This window comes from Charadrius vociferus, unplaced genomic scaffold (assembly GCF_000708025.1).
Source record: "Charadrius vociferus isolate BGI_N301 unplaced genomic scaffold, ASM70802v2 scaffold406, whole genome shotgun sequence".
Taxonomy (NCBI): Eukaryota; Metazoa; Chordata; class Aves; order Charadriiformes; family Charadriidae; genus Charadrius; species Charadrius vociferus.
The window spans coordinates 1602053-1619935 of NW_009648948.1; the positions used below are offsets into that span (position 1 = coordinate 1602053).

At 38.6% G+C, this 17883-nt stretch overlaps 1 protein-coding gene across 2 annotated transcripts in view; it reads right to left on the reverse strand.

Annotated features, from left to right (window-relative positions):
• STAG1 (stromal antigen 1) overlaps positions 1–17883 on the reverse strand; it is a 151121-nt gene that overhangs the window by 85188 nt on the left and 48050 nt on the right. For both annotated transcript variants that reach the window (XM_009887368.1, XM_009887367.1), the window contains exons 5-6: positions 6098–6174; positions 1268–1472 (exon numbers count right to left, since the gene is read on the reverse strand). In XM_009887368.1, the coding sequence (XP_009885670.1) occupies positions 1268–1472; positions 6098–6174 (282 nt within the window). The remainder of the gene's footprint in view (positions 1–1267; positions 1473–6097; positions 6175–17883) is intronic.

Here is a 17883-nt window from a genome sequence, read left to right on the forward strand (position 1 = left end):
AATACAGTTTCCATCTCAGTTGAAATAATAGACGCAGATTTCCAGTAGGCTATCTGCAGCTCTGCACCTTTGAATACTGAATTTGCGGAGGTAAACTCTAAACCTGGAAGCTTACGCCTACGTAATTCATGTTTTTACATCTTACTGAGTAAGGTAAAGAATGCAGCAGGATAGGTTTCCAAAAGAGTTCAGTCACTGTGAGTTGAAGGGTTTGGTTTTCAATTTTAAAAACCAAACTCCAATCAAATCTGGAGTTAGTTTTTCAGTATCATTGGAAATCTGCCTCTTACTTAGATTTAAAGAAAGAGATGAAATTTTAAACAAATTCTGATTGAATTTGTTTGACACTCGGTATTATACTTAGAAACTTGAACAAAATTGTACGAGGTTGATTGCGGACAGACTAAATCAGTAACAAATATTGGCAGTAGAAATATTCAGATCATGACAAATGTCTCCGGTAAAGGCTTCAAATATTTGGCATGATCGATGAACAATCCAGGAAGAAGAATCTTCCAAGAAGCTGTATTTCAGCACATGAGATGAGCAGAAATGTATCACCTGACATGACCAGCTTTACACACCTACATCCAAGCGAGCCACCCCAGTATGGCTTTGTAATTGGAGAAAAATAATTGCATCTAGAGAGCAATTCAACCATCTTACCGGAAACACCTTATACAGGTCTGATGAAATCCACTCTAGATAAGTCTACTTCTATCTAATTGTATACCCAGTGCTTTTGTTAGATGTAGGCAGGCGTGCTGAAAGGTGCAGCGTGGCTGGAGGTAGAAGACAGTGAGACCTACTGCTATGGCCCAGTGCTCCCCAAACTAATGCTTCTCAAGAGCGAAGGCACAGATTTTATTTTTCTGTGGACTCAAATTCTTTGATAATACAATTTCCTTGACACTTACTTAGAATAAATTTGTACTCTAAAATACAAAATCATGAAGACATTCTATATAACAAATGAACAACTAATAGACAAAATACATGACCTAAGCATGCCACCCGTTTGGATTCACTGCACCCCCTGGGTATGACAGGAATCTCTGAGACTAAGTGCCTCAGCATATTCCTTTCCAAACAAAAAGGTGTATTTTAATTATAGTTATACCATAGATGGTACTTGGATGTGACCAAACTTTCCAGAGTTCTCAGTGGTGGTCAAATTCCACCTCAATCAAAATTAGGAGTATTTCTCAAAGTGGCTAAACAGTAGCAATTTCTTTGAAAAAACTCTTCTCTGTGCTACCTTACTTACCAGCTAATGTACTGGTGTGCCTGAAAGCCCGGACCTGGGAATCTGACAAACCAGTCAGAAGAGAGATCACCGTGTCCATCATGTATTCATCATAAATGATGCTGTACTGACACTGTCGAATGAGCACTCCAATGAACTCGCAGAAGTTGGATCGAAACTTCTTCCACTGTGGCCCAGGCATGGTAAGTGGATAATCACCACTGTCCTGAAGAACAAGAAAATCAAAATATGAAGTATTAAAAGTCTCCCCATTTAAATTATTTTAATGTTGTAGCCATCATGGTCTAAGTTTCTAAGCTAAACACAATCTTTTTCCTTCAAGAAAATGGAGAATGACAAATAAAACCAACATATTATTCTTCAAGAAACAAAGCAGCTTGTTGACATGAAACCACTTTTATAAAGGCTTCATGATAACTGTTCTAGACTTGCAGTATTAGCTCTCTATAGTCCAAAATATGCATCAAGACTCAATTCTTTTCCTTGTGCCTTGGGTTAGGAAGTGGGGGGGGAAAGTATGAGAAAGGAATATTTCAAAGTATTTAAGGTCAAAACCTAAAGAAAGGCTTACGTGACTGAAGGTTTGTGCCATTCTCCATCCCCACTTCAACTCCATGTTAATATTCTAATCAACAGGCTGTCCCTCCTCACAAACTGCTTTACTCAAGTTTACAATTGAGATCTTATCAGAAAGTAAAAACTGCCCTTTTATAAACTTACTCTCTTTCCAGTGGTAAAACCTGCCTTCTAATAGAAGTAATGGAAATTTTGCTACAGATTCATATACCCATAGAGTTTCACACACCCCATCTTCCAAGGATTATTGCAAGACTGGTGTTTATTCAAGTTTAACTCCTCTCCAAGTCTGCTCTTACTATTCTCACTTCAAGCAATATTGCATTTTAGTGAGGCTGCCTGTTCGCGCCCCCCCCATTAGAAAATGCTTTTATCCCCTTCAGTGAAAAAGACTAAATACAACCTCCCTGGTCACCTTCCAATTCCAGATTTTCCAAAACATCAAGGCAATAATGCTCCATCCTGAATCTCTCCCCCAAGATAAGAAGTCAGTAGTATCAAAGTTAAATCCATTTGTACATATTTGTTCTGTGGTTTTGTGAAGAACAAGCACTTCTATTCTCCCAGGACTTGTCTTATCACCCAGACTGAACCATGTAAAGCCAGTAACATAAGTGTAGGAGAACTGTAATCAAATAACCTTTCACCTAAACTTCATGAACTATATGCCCCTGCAGCAAAAACCCTTTAAAATTTAACCAAATTACACACATTTCAATCATACTAAAATGATGAAAATTGCAAAGGCAAACGCTCAAATGTTAGAAAGACAAAACTATAAGGCACTTCTAATGACCTGTCTCATTCACTGAAATGCTGAATTACATTATCTTAATGAGCAGTATTTTTATTTCTAACTTTGAATGTCCAATTTGAAAGAAATAAGAGCTTTGGTTTAAAAAACAAACAACTCAGAGGGTAGAGGGTCGTAAAGCTCCTGACAAAGATATCTCCTTGCGTAGTGCTGCGAGCCCTCAGAACTTCTGTGAATCAGACCAAAACATTATGTCATAGAAACCCAGATAAACAGTCTAAAATATGTAGCAGTATCATCAGCTGCACCATGTGTTTCCAAGTGTTCTTTGTTTATGCCTAAATGGAAGGTACATTGTCTTGTCGTGTAAATAGGAGCACTGCATTAGTCTCATATTTATTTAACTTTAGGACTGAAATTAAAATGTTAGAGCTTTTTCCTCAATGTTTTACTGATAGCAGCTCCATATGAACACCCCAGACTCCTTTTCTTCTCCCTGCTTACACCTTATTTTCACAAATAGTCTCCAGACTGAGTCCCTGCCTGCACAGTACCTGTGGGAACTCTGCACATATTACAGATATAATACATACTTTCTAGAGGTATGTATATATAATTTTTTGGAACAGATCCTCAGAATCTCTAGTGCTGTGCATAACTACTCACATTTATACGATTTATTTTTAACCTACAATTGCATATTAGACAATCCATTTGAAAAGCATATGAAGACTGCATGAAGAACATCTCTAGCTGAAATAGGAAGTATAAATAGACAATAAAGCCACTTTACTGGAACTTTTATTCTTGAATACCTATAAAAATGTGATACATCAGTGACACTGACAGGTGATATTTGATGGTCCAAAGGTTAGAAAACTCAAACCAAAATGAGTTTTTGTCCACCTGCTAACTTTAGCACAGGAATTGCGAGGGAATTTATCTACAAAATGCCTGTGTCATAAGCCACACATCCAAATAGTGCAGCAGATGAATGTCCATGGAATTCCACCCCAAACTGAACCTGTGGCAGCAATGAACTAAGTTATTTCCAAAATATAAGTCCTGTACAAGTGTTCCTCCACTCATGATGAGGAAAATCAGTGCTTCAGTCCCTACCACAAATGCAGAAATTAGGACCAGCAGCCAGCTGATTACTGCAGCACTGAGAAAACAATGTGGCAATCTTGCAAAGGTAAAGAAAGCAGCAAATCTGAACATCTTCAATGGAGATTAAGGTATTTTCTGGGCAGCATATTGTGCTAATGAACAGATAATGCAAGATTTTACCCTAGCTAATACTACACTTCTACTTTTTTTTCCTATTAGCTGTGGACTTGTAGAAATGATTTATCATGTCACAAATATGACAACAGGTACTTTATACCATAACAGGTACTATATACCATATATATCCTATGCCAATCACAATTGAAATTTTACAATCTGCTGAAGAACAAGGAAGATTTTGTTTGTTTCATTATGTGTTTTACGCTGAACAGTAATGTAAGCTGCTCTTATTCTAAAAGCTTAAATTTTGGCAGATCTTTTTTTCTGACAACGACAACCTGTGCAGATCAATCTGAAATATTATGACTGCCAGTAGGAGCATAGGTCATACAACAAATAATATGAAATAGGTCATATAACAATTTAAACTTACCATCTGATAAATGAACATCAGCAGAAAACTGCACTGAATTCTAAAATATTTTCCACTGCTAACAGGGTATGAGTGTATTCCAGATTTCAAAGACTAAGATTTCTAAGACTAACAATTTCATGATTTTATACCAAAACCCACAAACTCTTTTACAAATCCATTCAAGTGTTGGGGCAGAAGCTAGAATGGAAACTTTCTGTTAGAACTGGAAAATTTCTAAAAAGTTTTAGGTAATGGAGAAAAAAAGCTAATGTACCACTAACTGTAATACTTTGAGATACACTGCTTATATGTACATTCATACTGTGCATAAGGAAGAGAGGGTTTTTTTCTCCTTTGAGCAAAAACTTTGACAGTTTTTGGAAAGGGTTTTTTGACAAATACTTTCTTCCATCAACTGTGAGACAGTCCTCCCTTAAGCAAAATCGATGTTCTTTGGCTTTTAGACAGTGTCTTGGCCATTCTATTCTGTACAATGGGGCTAGACTAAAGACAATATCCAATTCTGTTTTCACATTACACTAGTAAAAATTCACTGCATTTTACTAACTTTGGTGGAGTGATGTTTTAAAAAGCAAAACTAATTCAGCCAGAACATAGCATGAATTGATACAATCCTTCTGTTCGTCATCGTACACCTAAATTTTATTTACCCTATCCCACCTGTACAGAAAGGCCCTGAGCGAATACAGCAAAAGAGGCATCCGCATAGCCATAGTTAAACATTTTGTTGTTCAAGGCCATGAACAAGGTGGGAACCGTGCAGACATAATTCTGAAAGAGAGCAGTGCTCAAATTTATAATTTTCCTGCTTAACTTTTTGAATCACAGCCTTGACATTCCATTTAGAAATGTTCAGAAAAAGACACTGCTGTCCTGCAGAAAATTCCTGTTTCAGCATTTGTTTTCCTCACGAAGCAAAACGAACATTCAGAATATTTAACATGAAAATCAAAGTTCAAAAATCTCAAAGCTAAAAAGACATTTTTATTTTGACAGAAGATACCCAGTCTGAATTGTAATACACTTGTTTCAAACAAAATGCTCAGATCTTTTGAAAGAGCATGTCTTTCTGTAATGCTGTTCCAAAATGGTAATTTTCATGTCAAGTTACTATTTGGTTTAAATTGCCATTTCAAATGAACAAAACATTAACTTGCAGACATCAAACGGAGCAGAATGCTGCAAAAGCCTGCAGTCTTCTTTCAGGAATCTAGAGTTCTTTGTTGTACGATAGCAGTTCTGAGATGAACTTCAGAATCCAAAATACCACCACCAATTTCAGTGGGATGAGGAAACTTTCTACAGTTCTTCTTACTGCCTGCTCTTATTAACCTCTCCAACACCCAGGGTGCAGACAGACAAGGACATCCTTAAAGCTGTACAAAGATATATGAGGGTCTACACAGATCCAGCCCAGGGCTAGCATGAACCCAAGCTAGTTTTGGCAGTCAGACTTGGCCAGGCTCTCTTACACCACAGGGTGTGAGCTTGCTCCATGCTTTTGTGTGATAGTACACTTATGCCCTTAAACTGGCTAGTTCACAAACTTTTCAGCACTCAGATCCTACTCAATCCACAACCCTGACTTTTCAAGATGAGGGACTGTAACTACCTTTTCAAATTATTTTATTACCTTTTGCTTTTCCATTATTATTCTTTCCTATAGCTCATGCTGACTCATCCAATAGTTTAAATCGCTGCTTTGCTTCTGAATGCAATTTCTCATACTAAGACATTGCTTATCCACTGGTTTCTTGCCCGTTGCATTTTTATTTTAAAACAGAAGTATATTGGAATATTTAATAATGTTTAAAGAACTATTTGCATACTATACCTCATCAAATTCTTCTGTCATTTTCCTTATGATTTCTGCATTTTGCATGTTCCTGAACATTTCAATTCTTACAGTACCTGTAATGCAATGAAGGAACAAAAGAAATCAACAAAACCCGTTTTGTTACATCAAAATATCAATGTTTTGCTACTGCTAAACTTACAGCTCAGTAATACAGATGAAAGAGTATATAATGCAATAAGAACAGGAACACATTGAACAAGACTGCCTCTTGAAGAAGTGGGGGAAAAAAAAATAAATCACCTGTCCTGTAAACTACTGTCAGATTAGGAGTTAGTGAAATTTTCCATCTTTTTACAACTGAGCAAATGTGATATAGAAGTGATAGAAATGTAGGAGTCCTGCCATGTCTGCAGTTACCAAGTGTTTTTAATTTTGTGTGCAAAATAAAATGAAGACCATCTTTCAGTTCCACAGCCACTACTAGTAATTCTCCACTTTTCACGTCAGGTCACCTGGATTACAGTTATACCATGATCTCTACGCAGAGGCACAGGAGTGATTTTCAAACTGCTTAGCTCAGGACCAGCACAGCTTACCGATTTCGGCACAGCACTATGGGAACGGAGCTACAGCACATGCAGATCATACAGTGCTACTGTCAGCGAGTTTTTCCCAAAACCAAAGGCTCCAAAGGGCTCAGTCAAGATGTGAGCCATCTTGGGACCAAAAGCAGCCAATTGCACCTATGTTATTCGTTCATCTGGATTATGCCATTCCCCCCAGTTACCTGAACAGCAAAGTCAACAGAATTAACTTTTCATTGTAAATTGAATAAAGCTATCAAAATTGAAAATATAACAACACAATAGCAATAAATGAAAATTCTTGTGAGGTGATCCTAAGTTCAATCAGTGTAAATTAATATTTTTACACATTTCCTTTGCAACTACACATTGTCTAAATATTCAGCTGTGTAACACAAGTCAACATAAAGAACATTTTTTTTGCTACTGCACGATCTTCTTTTTGCCACTTCACAATCTTCTTTTGTTAACGGAGGAAATGCAGAAAACTCAAGCAAACCACAGCACTACAAAACCCATGCCAATAACATTAACATCACAATCATGAAGTCTCCCTGCTTTTCCAAAAAGTTCAATTGGATTAACGATCCACTGCACAGCTCCAAAAATTCAAACCATCATACACAATAGAAGCTTAACAGCTAATAGTATTAGTCCTTGTACAAAGGAAAAATAAAGATAAGTTAAGCATATTAAATATTATGGGAATGTTTGAATTCCGATATTTTACTCCTTGAAAAATCAAGCATTAGAAACACACACATTTCAAAATATGCAAGCACAGTTACAGCACACCGATCCTAAGTTTCTTAGTAGGGCTACCATTTTACAATGCAACTTAACTATCAATTTCTTGGATTGGTTGTGCTTCTTCATAAAGTAACATTTACTTGTTATCTATTTCATACTGGGTAACACTGCCAACCTCAGTTCTAACAATGGTGATTTAAGTTCATGCATGGTAATTTCCATATTTGCAATGAACAATTGTAATGCAACATATTATATAAAACCCAAGAGAGTACTACCATATGACAGCTGAAGACCCGTTTTATCAGCTTTGAAATAATCTCTAAATGCAGCTATATTTTAATGTCTCCTCCAATATTGAAAGTTCTGTTTTGAATAAGTGAAACAGTTTCAGTATGTCTCAGTGCATTGAACAGTGGGCAGCTATTCTTAGAAATCCACCTCAGCTGCATTCATACCTCTTTCTCTCACTGCATGATGTCATCTGTACTTCTCATTGGTAATATAATCCTCAATGAATAACCTATTGACCTTTGTTGTTTTATTTTTTATAGCCCTAATTCTAATTTTATTCAGATCTATTTATGACTTCTGTTAATAGCCTTAAATGGCTTCCATAAAATACATAAACATGTTACTTTGTCCAAAAAAGTAAAAATACCGTAAGCAAAATGCACTTCACTCATTTCAAATCTCCCTTCAACTTTGTATGATTCTGTTGTGGTTCTCTGTATCTTTTCTCTCTGAGGATACAGAATGCCATTATACTGTGGACACTATTACTAGTGGCACAGATATTGTTACTTCTTACATGACCTCCTGCATGTTACTTCATAGTCAGGTCAAGTATAATTTTTCATAGAATGGTTTAGGTTGGAAGGGACCTTGAAGACAATCTCGTTCCAACCCCCCTGCCCTGGGCAGGGACACCTCCCCCCAGCCCAGGTTGCTCCAAGCCCCGTCCAACCTGGCCTTGAACACCTCCAGGGATGGGGCAGCCACAGCTTCTGGGGCAACCCGGGCCAGTGTCTAACCACCCTTCAGAAATTTTCCTTGAAAAATTTTTCTCAAGGAATCCATTTCCAGGAGGTGACTGCTTAAAGCAATGCTTCTTTAATTCAGCAACTTTGCAGACGCAGTAACTGTGCAAAGGAAGCTCATGGCTCGTACTGGATGCACATACCCTCCATGTCACCACCAGACAGCAAATTGTACACACTGTGCCACAGACACATGGAACCTGCCCACTAAATTGGCCAAGGGGAGAGGCTGCGAACACAGGACTACAGACCACAGGCAGCTTCTCTTGAATCACGGAAAGGCTTTTTACCTTCCATGACTAGAACTGAGACAGCATCATCTATCTCCTGTGCACTTTAGGATTCCTACTGATGACTGTGCAGAGGTGTTATATGTTGTAATAATGACACATTGTTTCAACTAGAGAAGAGAAAGACTAAAAGGGCCTATACAAAATCGGATGAATACGCTTTAAAAAACAACAAACTGCACAAAACAAGATATGACATTTCCAGGTGATACAACATACCACAGACTCAGTGGCTTCAAAACATGTATTTGTAGTGAGAACACTACCCAGTTATAATAGTAAGCCCTGCAAAAGAAAAGTAACAATGAAAATCTCCAAGAGCTTTGTAAGATGTGTCAGCTCTCAAGTTTGAGCAACAACCAACTTTTAATACTGGGCGTTAAAGAGTGTACTCTTTGGATGCAGATTGTCCCACAACTACCTTTCCTCCTCTGAAACAGAAGGTACTAACCGCTGCTGGAAATCAGAGAACATCATCATACCAAATACTACACTCCAATGGCCTCCTGCATATGGCAATTCTGGTATTTCTATAGGAAAGGGAAGTCTATGCAACAGGAACAAGGCCACTGCATAAATGGTACTCCACCTATAACAGCCCACAGTCATTTAAACACTACTAATGAAACCAAACTACTCCCTAGTAAATGGACTCCTGACACCTAAACTCCTGACAGTTGGTAATAAATTATATACTATGTAATATACTAACTATACTATATAGTCAGTTTTAATCTCTGGTATCTTTATTCACAGAAGCTACACAGCCAATTTTATCCGTTCTCTTTGGGACCACCTGCCCAAACTGAGTAAGCTGCAAGAGAAGTGGTGGGAAAATTGCAGCTCGAGACTAAAGTCGATGGATATAAAGTAAGCCCGCTGTCTCCTGCCAAAGAAGGATTAATCGTGGGACCTTAAATTCATGGTGACTGATTAGTATCTCTCAACAACACAAATTGGAAAAACAGTAGCCAGAAGAAAGATTTATAAAGGCATCAAGATGAAGACGCTAGAATATTTGCACTGGAAAGTATCACATGAAAAAGGCAATGTAATCTTTTGCATTAGCTGAAAGTCGATAGTTGGGATCAGAGCACTGGGAAGTAATTTTGACTGTTGAAATTGTCAAGACAGGGCAAGTTTAATAAAGATCTTGCAAGGATGGATGATGATTACAGAATTGCTGGATGGGCAATATTTCTTTCCCTCAATATCATTCAATGTGGATTTCATATACCTTTCTCCCCACTTACCATTTAGATCATAAGAAATAACCCACTTCTACAATGTCTGTAAGTGCAGTTTTTAATCGTCTCAGAAGCGTTAGTGACAAATCTCCATATGAAGGATGATAAACAAAGACTGAAGTCAAACCATAAAGAGCACATTATTTCTCACCGCTCAACCTGGGTCATGGTACACTTCTGTAACACTTCATTTACTGTTCCCAGAAGAGAGCTGCCTGAAACTAACCAGAAATTACTCACGCCAATAAAAAAAGTTTATTTTCTGTGGCTTGCTCACAATCACATAGGAACACTGAAGTAGATCTTACCTCATTGGAATCAATAGGCATTAATCATTAATCTAAATGGAAGCAGTACTGGGACAGCTGAAGCACATCCAAATAGACGTTGAGACTCCTGAATCCCATCAGCGATCCTAGCTTTCTAATGATTTCTGAGCTTGAAAACAGAAACACTTTACTGAAACCAGAAGTCAGGATTCTAGAAAGAAGTTAGCCTAAATACTTAGTTGAATTTCAGCTTTCACAGGACATACAGGAATAGAAGACCCTATTCCCCAATTCTTCCTGTTGCATGGACTCTACATCGCCCAACTTCTGCCACCTATGATGCAGTATTCAAAAGCCAGTATCTTCCTAAAAGACACAGCCCTAATTGATCCTTAGCACAGCTTTTGACAGTGAACTCTTACTGAATGAATCTGCAGGAATCCCAATGAAACAGAAAAGAAGATACAGCCTCGTGCAATTAAAACCTTATCAAACAGAGAATCACAGGCAACTGTTAAGAAGAATTCTAATGGTTCATCTAAGTCTACACTCCTACAACAAAATCAAAACCAATTATCTGTCAGTTCCCAAAATATGTTTGAATGCATTCTCTGAAATCTCCCTGCAATGTTAACTACTTACCATTCACTTGACACACAGTATACATAGGAAAAGTGTATTCTCCTGATGCAGTCCAATTTTTTAATTGACCTTCTGCTTATTAATTTACACACTAGAATATAATTTTGTTATCCTTAACTTTGTTTTACTTACTTCATGCGTTGCTCTGATTTTGTCCAACATGCTCCTGCAATTCTTGAATATTTACCTTTGATTCTTTGATTTTTCACATTCCATTTTGATTTTTAGGCCATACCATAGCGGATGATCCAAACAAGTTGTTCTCTCGCTATAATTCCTATTCCTCCTTTGCGTTAGGTTATTTTGCACTTGAGTCTTGAGTGCAATTTTTTGGAGCAGGAAGCTCTTTTTTTTTTTAAAACTTGTTTGCGTTTCCCACTCAGACTTGTGTATCTATTTTTTATAGTCTCTTCCTCTTTTGAATACCATTATCATTGCTCTGCCCTTCACTTTGCTCTCATAGAACTAGAAATATTATTATTCTAATGATCGAGCTCATTGCCATCCCAATAATGAGAACTACCTCTAGGTAAGTGTTTTCCATTTGTGTTCTCCAATCTTCTTGTATCAAAAAATCATCACCACCACACTGCAAGAATTCACTGGACAATCCTTAACTTACTATATTCTACTCCCTGATGACACCTTGATTGTTTAAGTCCCTTCATCTCTCAACCTACTGTACATCATACAACTCTATATACTGATTAAAAAACAACAATGAAGCTTTTGTAGTGGGCCTTCTTGTTTTGATGGTTCATAGTAGACATCTACAGCAGAAACTCCCAGCTTCTCTCCCCTTCTATCACTGCCTAGACATTTTCAAGAATGATACTCTAGATTTCAGAACAAATATAGATGTAAATGTTACACAGGACAAGGATTTAGTGGCAAGCTTTTTCCTTAATTGTCAGATCTTGATTTTGCTAAAAATCCTTCCAAGAAATTTTTTTGGAATTAGATAAAGACTAGAAAAGCCATTACAGAGAACTGTGGTAACCCCCCTGTGAGTCTTAAGCAGTATGAGAAACACAAATAGAACAGGTTTGCATGAGACAACAGAGAAAAAGTAATTTGTTACTTGTCATCACGAACAGATACTTGAGGGTGGAAACATGTTTCTCTATCGCAATGTAATGTTAAAAAATGTGATGTAAAAATGGAGGAAGCTTTGGTCGTTACAGTCCTTTCATCATTCTTACGGACCTTTTGTGCTCTCTCCTCCCAATGCCTGACTGCCACCTACAGTTCCTACTCCGTGCTCATTACATGTCCAACGATGGCATGTACATATAACATACACAGTAATTAACTGAGACAGAAAGAGGCACATTCACAGGGACCACTACTAAAGAATTTCCATTTTACCTCCTCCATAATACAAGGCCCAGAAATCTGTTATTGTTCTGGTTTACCGAATTTTAAGATAAATAAGAAAACATTTTTTATTCACTGTCATTTGACAAATCAGCTGAACTGTTTCTGCTGACCATTCACAACCAAATTAAACCTAAAGGAAGACATCTTGCCCAATATAAAAGCCTTAATATAATCTCTTACTGTTTACTAAAATGGAAACTGACTTAGAACAACCAGTAATGTTAGTAGCACCAATAGCTATATGGAGTATCAATAAAGGTTGTCAAAAATGTCAGTAAAGCTGGGAGGACTTACTGTTTTCACCATCATCGGGCTCAACTGTACTGAACAGTGGAATTCCAGTATCAAAGCCTTGCTATTTCTGACACCCAAATTCAAAGATAAATGTTTCGTTTTTAGAGTGAGCAATTCTGTATTACACTTAGAATTTCAAAGTTCTGAATGAGATTAAGAAGTTGATAACTTCATCTGTATAACTAACGTTTCATATGATTTGAACTGTTCATCTCTTAAAAAACCAAAATGTTATTTGATCCGGAAGGTAACAGTGAAGGTAATGATTCCCTCATGACAGATATGGGAAGAAATATACCGAAGACTGTCAGAAATTTTTACAAAGGGGGACAATGATTTGTGTCAATAACAATACAGTTATTTCCCCTTTTTGCAAGAAATATGTACACATTCTTATACTAAAAAGTGATAGAAACTTAATGTCTACTATTCCCAAGCTCCAATAACGTGAGAATTTGCTACTTGCTTAAACTATCCTGGATGTCAGAAGAATAAAAAAGGAAAAAATAAAGAATCCAGGAGTGACCCAAAGAACTACGTACCGTTAAATCCTATTGCTGTGCCAGACTGCAAGGTGATGTACTACAGAACTGGTGGTCCTATTCAAGGGTTGATGTTATTTTTGTGAAGTAATGCTTCACAAACCTCTTGGAGCTCCGTAAGGCATTAATAAGTAGCTAAATGTCATACATTTATGCAACACACTAATTTTCAAAATCCTATAATGATCTCCATCTTAGTTCTTACAGAAGTTGATATGCAATAATAAAGAATTTAAATTTAAAAGACAAGAAAGCAAAGATAGCAAAAATGGTTAGTTTGGTAAGAATGGAATGAACCTATCAGTAGATCTTTCTGAGCATTGGTGTTGACAGAAATGTGCTAAGTAGCAGATAGAATTGCTTTGAAAGAAAGAATGATAATGGAGCAGACAAAGTTTGCTGGTGACAGAATTATTTAGAACAGCTAGAATTAAAGCTGACAGCCAACACTGCCAAAGGACTGCACAGTAATTAAATTGATAAAATGGCAAATAATGCTCCTCAGGAAAAAAGCATGCTGATTCCACAAACAACTAGTAGACAAAGAAGTAGGCCTACATAATTTAGTACATCAAAAAATAGTACACTTCATGTGTTCAAGTCTTAAAATTTTGTTAAAGAAAACTTCCTTACTCTGAGTTTAAGGCAGACAAAATGCTGGTTTGATATGGCTCCACAGTATTTGCATTTGGAAGCTGTAAGCTGCTTTTCATCTTGATGTTAATGCCACTGACGGAGTAACAGAAGCCAAATAATAACCAAAGCCACTGAACTTGACATCTAGTGCTCATACTGAATGATTTCACAAAATAGACCTATTCATGCTTTGATGGCTTGAAGTGGCAATTCTCACAAGGCACCCACCTTTTTCTCAGATAACTTCAGACTCCAACAACAGCAGATAACATGAACACGAGTAAAAAGCTCAGGAGCCTTTGCTACTCCAAAGGCAGTGCTTTGTTCCTGGTAAAGCCTTAATGCTTTTGCACTTGGAAGCACCCACAACTGCAGCCATCCAGCAGCCGCACTCTGCCCTGCATTGCCTCAGCTCACTCTGGCTGAATGAGAAGTCTGTGACCAAGGAGGACACTTATGCTTGAGGAGAGAGGGAAAGTACTGACTCCAAGGTGTTCTTGGGTTTACGTTCCTCCAAAACTTTCCACCTATTTACTTAGTTCTGGTTGAGAGATTAATTTCTGTGAGCACTACTCATTGCCGCAGTTTCCTGCACATCTGCTGTAAGGCAATGTTTGTTAAGAATAACATTCCTTGTGGATCTGATGAAACAAACACTAACGTATGGATTTTTGTACTCAGTAACCAGCACTAGGTGTTAGGGAGAGTGCAAGTACAACCACTCACCGCAAGATTACTCTTGCATTTGGCACTAGTTTGGGTTTACCTGAACTGCAAGTTCATACTTACACTACTGGATTTAATAGCTGTTAGTAGATCTATCATCTCTTAATTCATTTGTACTTTTCATATAGACAAAACTGTGCATCAATGAAATCTGCAGTTTAGCTCTATATTCCTTAAGAAGGTACTGCATTCTATTTTTAAGGCTGCTGCCTGATCATTTTATTTGATACACCTGGGATCTTTTTTTGCAAAGAGTGAATAACTGTTCTTCTATTTGCCATTCTTTTCCTCATTGCTTGGGTTTTTCTCTCTAATTTTGTATATCCTTTTGAAAATGGGATGGTCAGAACTGCATTCAACACTCAAGATGCAGGTGCAATGTAAGTTTGAGAGAGGTATTTTTTTTCTTTGTTTCTTATGTACACACACATAACTGTGTCCTTTATTTCTAATTTGTAACATTGCCTCTCAGAGCACTGCCAAATAAAGAGGTTATATTTTTCAATTTATTCACAATGATAGCACCAGTACCTAAAAGAGGCCTACAGGAATGATGGGGAGGGACTCTTTATCAGGGAGTGTAGTAATAGGATGAGGCGTAATGGTTTTAAACTGAAAGAGAGCAGATTTAAATTAGATATTAGGAAAAAATTCCTTACTGTGAGGGTGGTAAGATACTGGAACAGGCTGCCCAGAGAAGCTGTGGCTGCCCCATCCCTGGAGGTGTTCAAGGCCAGACTGGACGGGGCTTGGAGCAAACTGGTCTGGTGGGAAGTGTCCCTGCTCAGGGCAAGGGGCTGGAACTAAATGATCTTTAAGGTCCCTTCCAATCTAAACCGTTCTATGACTGCAGGCTCCAGGATCACAACCTTAGTTAAAGCTTATCACTGCGTATGTGGAAGCAGACTTTGGCTGCACTCTGTCAGAAGTTATTGAAATCCAGCAATATAAACATAGGCAGTTCGGAGGCAGAGCTGAACATTAAATGTAAGAGACAACCATGCAAATATTTGAAACAAGTCCATTTAGGTGTATTTACTGTTTCAGAGGGCTTTTATCAAAGACTGTTTTCACATCTAGACTCACCCCTCACCTGCGCAGTTAACATGCAACCGCATGAGCTTCCCTCTGTGAGGAGAGAGGCCCAGTGCAGCCCTAAGCTCTTCCCCGCTCTTGGGTACGGATCTTATCTACATGTATAAATAAATACCTGAGGGAAGGGTGCGAAGAGGAGGGAGCCAGACGCTTCTCAGTGGGGCTCAGCGACAGGAGAAGAGCCAGACAATCCAAACAGGAGCACACGATAGAGCATAAATGTGTAAGCACTTCTGTAGCCAAGGGCAGAGTCAAAATATTATTGCTGTTGGTAACAAGAGGCCACAGGTGCAGTAACTGAGCGGAGATGGTCCTGCACAGCCCTAGTCCCGGGCTGTTTGGCCAGTCATCAACACTTTACGAGTACCTGCTGTGTGAACTGAAGCTCGGTACCAGGTGTCTCTTGTTAAAATGCCGAGCTCAGGTGTGGGATAATATAATAGCAAAGGCCTTGAAAATATGCAATCTGTCTGATAAACCGATTTCAGCTAGGAAAAATTGCTTTGTACCAGTACTTTCATTTCTACTTATAATGTACCAATATACAATCTTTGTGCTTTCTACAACATTTCACAGCGATTACAATAAACCAGTTTCAAAAATACCAAGTACTCCTTGAAGGAAAAATAATGGATCTTCGTTCCACCATACTGGAAGAAGCTTTATATACTACAGATTCTTTATTATGCATTCTTCTGCATAGCTAAAAGGTTTAACCCACTCATTTTGAAAATAATAAACAGATAATTATTATTTTAAAACAGATGATTTAATCCTGTTCTGTTTCCTATGATTTTTATCAAATGTTTGTCTGCGCAAGGTCAAACTCACAGCTACTTATTTTCCTTAGAAGTCTAGAATTGTAGAATAATTACAGTTGGTAGGACCCCTGTGAGCTAGCCCACACCTTTCCAAAGGAGGGACAACCAGATCAGGCTGCCCAGCTGAGCTCCCAGTACGGCCCAGCATGGTTACCCCACAGCCCCCCCGAGCCCTTATGCCTCCAGTAGCGGACCACCTCACGGCAAAAATGTCTTCCCTTATGTCAAACTGGAATTTCCCACATTTCAACTTGTATCTGTTAACTGCAAACGTATTACTACAGATATGCACAAAGAGCCTGGCTTCACCTTCTCTCTAGTCTCTCATTATTTGAGGAAAGTGGTTAAGATCTCCCTTTGGGCTTCACATCTTGAGATCGAGCAAGTTTGTTCCCTCAGCTCCTCCCTCAGGAGAGCGAGGGCCCCACCTTCTGCGGACTCTTAACCATATCACGCTTATCCACATTTCCTGCTTCAAACAACTTCAAACTCTCTTTCACAGCAACCATCCGCATTCACTTGAGTGTCCATCCAAGGATATTTGCTACAGAAGTCCCTCCTTCCTTCTACTTTCTATGAACTTGCTTGTCCCGCCTGCAGGTTCACGCTGACAGGACGTCTCAGCAGTGACCCACAGACACACTGTCGACCTTCAACACCCCTTTCATACACGTTTTTGCCAAAGGATATTTTCTTTACCAGAGAAACACGATGTCCTGTTAGTCAATGTCTAAATTTCTCCCGATACATAAAACAAAACTCCATAAAACATGGTACCTCCGGTTACCAGGAAGTCTGGCGGCAAAAGAGAGCCCCAGGAGGATTATGTAAGCCAGGCTGCCCCCTCCTTCCCTCAGCCTTTCTGCTTCCCCTGGTGAAGTCCTGATCCTTTCCTCACGCCTCTGTTACTCTCATTTCTAGCCCTATGTCTCAGTGTTTCTCAGAAGTGAGAAAGAAGGGAAGATGAAAGAGAAGCCCTAAAAAAAAAATTTACAGAAAGAGAAGTAATTATCTAGAGATCTTCAGCTGATGTGACAGGCTCCAGACCCCACAAAAAATACTATCTCCTGAGAAAGAAAACAAAGCAACAACAAAAAAAGAGAGCAAGAACCCTCTATGGCACCCTTCCTCCCTCACAGCAACCACAGGTCTGACAGAGCTTGGCAGGCCAAAAACGCTGGTCCCCTGCAGCTGCTGAGGGACCGCCATACTGCCATACTCCACCTCTTGTCCCTCAAGACAACTGATCTTGCCTTACTTACCTCAAGGGAGCCACTGTCAACTGCAGGAGATCTTTTCAAATACAGCTCTGAAGAAATACACTTGGTACAGGCTGGCTACAATTTTATGTAAACTGCTTGCTGCTGCAGTATGTGGAAGGCATAAAAGCAGCGTCGGCCATTTGCAGCACCTTATCAAAAACAGCACCACCAAAGAGACCAACAAGAGCTCCAGGCTTCCCAGAACCCATCCTTGCTTTTCAGAGTTCCCCAGTCACCGGGCAAA